The sequence below is a fragment of the Vicia villosa genome, linkage group LG1, assembly GCF_029867415.1.
Source record: "Vicia villosa cultivar HV-30 ecotype Madison, WI linkage group LG1, Vvil1.0, whole genome shotgun sequence".
In the NCBI taxonomy this organism is placed as follows: Eukaryota; Viridiplantae; Streptophyta; class Magnoliopsida; order Fabales; family Fabaceae; genus Vicia; species Vicia villosa.
In genome coordinates, this window is record NC_081180.1 from 116,579,880 (window position 1) to 116,586,138 (window position 6,259).

At 35.2% G+C, this 6,259-nt stretch overlaps 1 protein-coding gene across 1 annotated transcript; it reads right to left on the reverse strand.

The window, feature by feature from the left end:
- Positions 1–250: 250 nt before the first annotated feature.
- LOC131643945 (kinesin-like protein KIN-14I) lies at positions 251–6,033 on the reverse strand. The gene is made up of 19 exons (XM_058914316.1): positions 5,597–6,033; positions 5,320–5,486; positions 5,085–5,228; positions 4,707–4,943; positions 4,544–4,615; positions 4,215–4,283; positions 4,022–4,096; positions 3,798–3,929; positions 3,627–3,708; positions 3,452–3,547; positions 3,176–3,349; positions 2,989–3,095; positions 2,665–2,845; positions 2,369–2,528; positions 2,012–2,265; positions 1,726–1,889; positions 1,443–1,631; positions 795–1,282; positions 251–707 (listed from the first exon to the last, which is right to left on the reverse strand). Exons 1-19 carry the CDS (start codon positions 5,703–5,705, stop codon positions 578–580), a joined length of 3,030 nt encoding a protein of 1,009 aa, XP_058770299.1. The 5' UTR covers positions 5,706–6,033; the 3' UTR covers positions 251–577.
- Positions 6,034–6,259: the final 226 nt, after the last annotated feature.

Genomic DNA, 6,259 nt, shown 5'->3' on the forward strand with positions numbered 1-6,259 from the left:
ATAACTCGATACACATTAGACTACTTCAACACTTGTGTCTAAACTATCTACAATTTTTTATACCATTTTTTCTGCTATAACTAGCTCTATGTCTATACCTTGATGACCATTTCTTACAACATTTTTTTCTTCCTCTTTTTTTCCCTTCATTTCAATATTTTATCAGTCATATTTTCTAAATTTGAGTTGGTTCAAAAGTGACAAGAAAATTGAATACAAGGGAGTACAGTTTTTTAAAGGAAAGGGACAACATAGGAGAAAAGAAAAATTGTCAAGCAAACAAGTAACAAATCAAATCAGACAACTCTTTAATTTTTACAAAACCTGAAAGCTCTAAGGATAAATAAAAGAATGTCATGCCATACACATGTACAAGCAACGGGCATTATTGCTCCATTATCTCTGTAAATACAACAAATTACAAAACTATTACAAGCATAAAACCCAGCCAAAAAATATGAATTTTTTCTTTTTTGTGTAAAAACTCTCCTCAAACTAAAAAAATTGTGAAGAAACAAACAAAAAATACAAGGAAAAAAAAAAACCCTTTTGACGTGCTTAATAAGAAACATCATGTTCATTTTCTAGAACCAGTTTTACGTTTCATGTCAACCGGAGCTGGTTGCCTTGTTGGTGTTCGATGTGAGACACTACTTGTTTGTTTCCGCGAAGGTGAAGGAGCTGTAGAAGAATGAATACTTTTCTTGCTGCAAAAATATCATGTATATATTATAACATGTTCAATATTGAAGGTGCATGAAAACTAAAATCATAGTAACATATATATGTATTACCTCAATTCAGGACTTTTTGCTGACTTTGAGACTAATCTTCTACCCTTTGATTCATTTCCATTGGCTATGTTTGTAACTTTGGAATGATTAAATTGCCAAAGTAAATCATGTTCTGAGGAATCGCTGGTTGCAGCATCAACATCATCGGTGTCATCTGAGCCAGCAATGTTAAACTGGTTGCCTCTCATGAACATATTATAAGATCGTTCCGAGTATACTTTGGAAGAGTCTGGAAGATATTTCTGATAAAATTCCTCGGATAAGTTACCATTATCTGCTTCCCAACATCCTAACATGTTACCAGTTTTGTTTACATCTAGCTTGTTTACCATGACCTTATCAACCCACTCTCCTGTACCGGTTTCTTTATCGTCTTCCACACAGTTTTGAACAAGACTGTTCACCGGGGGCCAGGATGGGGAATTTGTTAATATCTCATCAAAATCAAAGCTCTGAGTTCTTTGTCTCAATGTGGTATTGCTCTGAAGCTGCAGGACCAGTTTAAAATTTCCATCAGATTTCATTAAAGAATAGCAATAGTTAACAAATTTTGCAAGATTTATTTCCATTAGATTTCTCATTAAGGTATCAGGGAAAGTTATATTTTTTATCTTTATCAGATAACAATGAACAAAAGAGTGTGCATACCGCTAAGTTGCCTACATCAACCATTGGTTGCCGGCATCCAAAGGGATCATCCACGATATCTGCACCTCGCTGAACTGCACGATAGGGTGATAGTTCGCTGGCTGTTGTTCTATGTTTTCCAGAGCTTCCGGACAAAGAATAATCTGAATTTCCTTCATTTCTAGCCAACGCTGCCTTAAGACTTGCAATCTGAAACATGATTAAATTTTTTAACTTAACTGTAGAATTAAGGCTTCCTAAGATTATTATGAAGAACTAAAGAGGTCAAAGTTTGAAAATAAACCTGTTCTTTGAGGTCTTTGACATCTGCCCCGTCCTTGTTTACTCGAGCAGCGCCAAGTTCAACTGTAGCAACTCTTTCTGCAAATTTCAGTGTGCTAATTGTTTCTCCAATAGCATTGGCCTCTGGACTAATGTGAACAAACATTAATGTCTTGGCCTGTCCTCCTGAAATTAGCCCAAACAACATAATGAGAATTACAAATGCGATAGAATTGTATAACTGAGGTCGAAAATATAGTAGCAACTACCCAATTATGCATTTGCAAACCATGTTCTTAAAAACTTACCAAGTGAATCTTGGAGTAACTGCGTGAGCTTGCTATTTCTATAAGGGACATGTTGGTTTTTTTGAGCAAGGGAAGCAACGACATCACCCAAAGCTGAAAGAGATTTGTTAATATGCTGTGCCTCTTTCAGTCTATCACCTGTCGCCTCGGACTTGTCTACCCTCTCACTCCCTGCCAAGTCAACCAAGTGCATGCATCCCCGTAGGACAGCTCCAGATGTCAAGTCTCTTCCTTGAACATGAACCGTCAAACAACTGCCAAATGATAATTTAAGAAGCCAATAGTCAAGTACTTTTAATAACAAAAAATGTCACATAAGCAATTGGCGGATAATAGGACGATGACTAGGATACACACCTGTGAGATCGGCTACTACGGTCATTTAGTGCTGTTGCTCCAACAGCGCGGTTCTTGTGGCCCAGGTTCATTAGTTCAATAACATCATTTGTTGATGATACTTGGACAAGGCTTGCATCCGGTACACTGAGCCCTCTTTGAGAGTTACTACGAATTTCTAATGTATAAATTGTTAAGGGCAAGCATTGCCGATAGAGGATGTTTTAATCTTTAGAATAATCAGTATCTTTAGAAAACAAAAAACAAAGCAAAAGTTAGTCATGTATTCTATAATTTTAAAGTAACACTAAAAGGATATCTTTTGTTTGATCCATCGGTAATCAATAGATCTCTGACTTGCTCATTATAAATTTCAATCATTTGAACAGAAACATCATAGCGAAAAGTGTCTTTTCTTTGATTCGCCATAAAAAACAGATCACTTAGAGCCCTGTAATTTACACCTTGGCTTTTTTCTGTGATCTCTTTTGGTCCCGTCTACATTTAAAATTAAAAAAGAAAAAAGTCATTAAATATTCAAGGTGACAACTTCAACTTGTATATACATAGTTTACATTTTGAAATAACTAACAAAATGACATGAAAATATTAAGTTTTTTTCTTATGATAGTGTATCTTACCATGGTGAAAGTTTTTCCCGATCCTGTTTGGCCATAAGCAAATATGCAAACATTAAAACCATCAAGAACAGACCTAATGAGTGGCTGCATATCAGCGAAGACCTCCCCTGAGCACAAGACAAAATTTTCAAATATATACTAAAATATAGTAATCTTGTATTTAACTGAAACTGAAACATTAACGAACCTTGGGCTGCGGATGGTCCAAAAACTTTGTTGAAGTTGAAGGATCTGCGTGCTTTCCCATTCTTTGAGGGAACGTTAATCGTGATAACTCCATCTTCTATGTTCTCCACCGTACTCAAATGATTTGGTTGTCCAGATAAGAAAGGTCTTACTCGACAGTACACCCTAATACTTCCTAATTAAACAAAGTTACATGCCTTAATTTTGTTTTGCCATAAAATCTTTACAAAAGCACAAATAACATAGAAGCTTAAAGTACAGCTATTAATCTTATTACCCTTAAGATCCTGGACTTCATTGTATAATTTGCGATTTTCTTCAAGAACTCTATGATATCCAGAAGCAGCATGAGCTAAGCCATGAATGTGCATGCCTATAAAGAGAAATGGAAGCTAAAATATTGTAATGTGAACTTAAGATAAATCGATCACAAAATATTAGCAAAGTATTACCTAAATTGGAGAACTCCTCATGAAATTTCATTTGCATGAACTGCATACCAGCTTTGGTTGTTTGAACTGTATATTTCAATTCCTACAAAAAACACAAGGATGGAAATATTTTACTAATAAATTAGAAATCTTAAAGTTTAAAATGATCTTAATATCTTTGTTGCTCCGTACTTGAATATCTTTTTGCCGTTCATCAAAGAGAATTTGCTGCTTCAGAACTTTTTTTCGTGATTCCTCATCGGCAACATGGTTTTTATGTATGACCTCCTCTTTCTTTGTTACCACAAGATTCTTGTTATCCACCTAATCATTCAAATACTGCAGCATAAGAATCAAGCATTTGAAATATTTAAGAAGATCCATAAACATGTTAAGTGTGAAGCAAATACTATTACCTTTTTACGTGCCATGGTAAACTTCGCTAAGGGTCCATCGCTTTGGGGCAACGAACCTCTTGAAGTTGTTTTTGTCTGTGTCATGTTAAATAACAAAGAACACAACTTGTCATAAAATTCAACTTCAGCAAGAATTTCTCTCCTAAGAATTAAGTAAAATAAGGACATCACATACAGGCGACAAGTATCGTACCTGTTCATCCTGGCTTGCAATGCGATGCTCAAACTCCTCTACGACTTTAGTCAAAACAGATTCAACCAACTGTTCCATGCAGAAGAACAATATTACTTTAAGAAAGTAATCTCATAGGCACTCTTATATTATGAGAATTGAGTGACAAGATTGAAACGCAGCAGCAAGAGAAATTCTGCATTCACGGTGCATTTTTCAGTGTTTCAAGCAAATGAAATTGCCACAGAAACTAGCTTTATTTATAACGATTGTTTTAGATATGTGTCCAATTTTTGGATGCATAACAATCTAGCAAACGCATAGCATTTATAACGTGCATATCCCCATACCGTTGGAACTTCATCCGGCTTCTTATCGAATAGCATTGCGCGAACAAGCATACCTAAAGAATGAGAACTAGACTGCAAGCATAAAAAAATTACACTTAGTTATTCTGTTTGCTAACTAAGCACCATAGCACATATAAAACTTAAAAAAATAAAGCTTACCAACCATTTTATTAGACTCGACATCAGAGGTTAGAGAAGTCATAGATTTTTCATTTACTGAAGAGGTTCTTGACAAGGAATTGGTAAATGGCTCGGAGTTTTTCCTCACAAAAGATTTTGCAGTGCTTGCCGGCTTGATAGTTCCACCAAATTTCCACACACCATTAGCCCCAGTTTGTTTCCATTCACTATAGGATTTAAGGGCCAACACACTGTTCACAATCCTCGACGATTTTCCTCCCTAAGAACACAAATCAATTGCATACAAGAAAATCAAACAAAATGTTAATGAACTTTCATAATAAGCAATGCTCAATCGTCACGATACATTTGTTACTATTTTTTTTTTGAAAAAGCAAACAAAATTTAGTCTTTTACATACTTGTTCTAGATCAGAATTCTCAAAGGTAGGAATTCCAATTTCCTGAACAGCCACTAGAAAGTTCCTAACATTTTCAAAATACTGAAACGCCGATAACGGTGCTCCATCGGGGATTAATGCAGAATCAACCGGACTCTCCACAACCTTAAAAGAAAAACACATAATTCACCTTAGTAAACAACAAACAAAAAGTCAAAAACCAAAAACATAGTAAACAAATCAGAAACCATCTCACCTTAGATACAGCACCAGGTTGAACCTTATTAATAACATTACAAAGAACGATCCCACTCCTCAAACCAAGCCTAAACTCTTCCTCAGAAGGCTCTGCTGGTAAATCTTTAGCTGCAACAACTCCAACCATTTTCCTCAACCACCCCGCCGCTTCATATCTTCTTAATGCTGCATTTCAAACATCATTTTCTCAGCCTAAAAAAACTGATACAAAAATTCCATACATCTTTTTCAATTTCCCAGAAAAAAAACAACCATAACGGGAAAATGAAAATTACCAGCTTCTTCTGACTTTCTAGATTCCAAATCAAGATCCTTAAGCCGAGTACCATGTTGTTGAAGAACATCCTCAACAACAGACGCCACAGAAAACGAAAATGCCGCCATAACAAACAATGTTCACCTCCAGTACAAATTTCAACTCATCAGCAATTCAGCATTGTCCTCTTACTATGATCTTACTATACTCAATGACGATGTTGTTGATGTTGTTGTTATTATGAATGAATTTTCAAACATAGAGAGATATAGATTCTATTGTTCTTGGTTGTTATGTTACCTTTCCCTTTTTCTCTGTACACAACGCAACACAAATACTTGTTCCTTTTTCTTTTTCTTTTCTTTTCTTTCTCTCTGTATCTGCTTTATGCTATATAGTTATACTCTTCCTTCCCACTACTCTTTTTCTTCCTTCGGTTTTCTCCTTTCCACATGCTTCGGTTCCGAACCCCACCCACTATCTTCCAAACAACCTCTTTCATACTACAATTTTGGACTAAATTGTCATTTTGATTCTTTTCTTAATTTCACAATACCTAACTTTTGTAACGTTATTATATTTCACTTGTTTAAATTAATTAACAGCGCGTGCAATTCACCTCTAATTGAAATTTAAGTGCAACTAACTATTTTTATCTTTGGTTTATTTTGTTTTACTTGTA

What these genes read in the sequence shown, in the direction of transcription:
- LOC131643945 (XM_058914316.1), bottom strand. Translation starts at nt 5,705, where the DNA reads ATGGCGGCATTTTCGTTTTCTGTGGCGTCTGTTGTTGAGGATGTTCTT. An exon ending in AACGGCAAAAAGATATTCAA is followed by an intron (nt 3,709 to 3,797) that starts GTACGGAGCAAC and finishes TGTTTTTTGTAG; the next exon opens with GAATTGAAATATACAGTTCA. An exon ending in CGATGGATCAAACAAAAGAT is followed by an intron (nt 2,529 to 2,664) that starts ATCCTTTTAGTG and finishes CAATTTATACAT; the next exon opens with TAGAAATTCGTAGTAACTCT.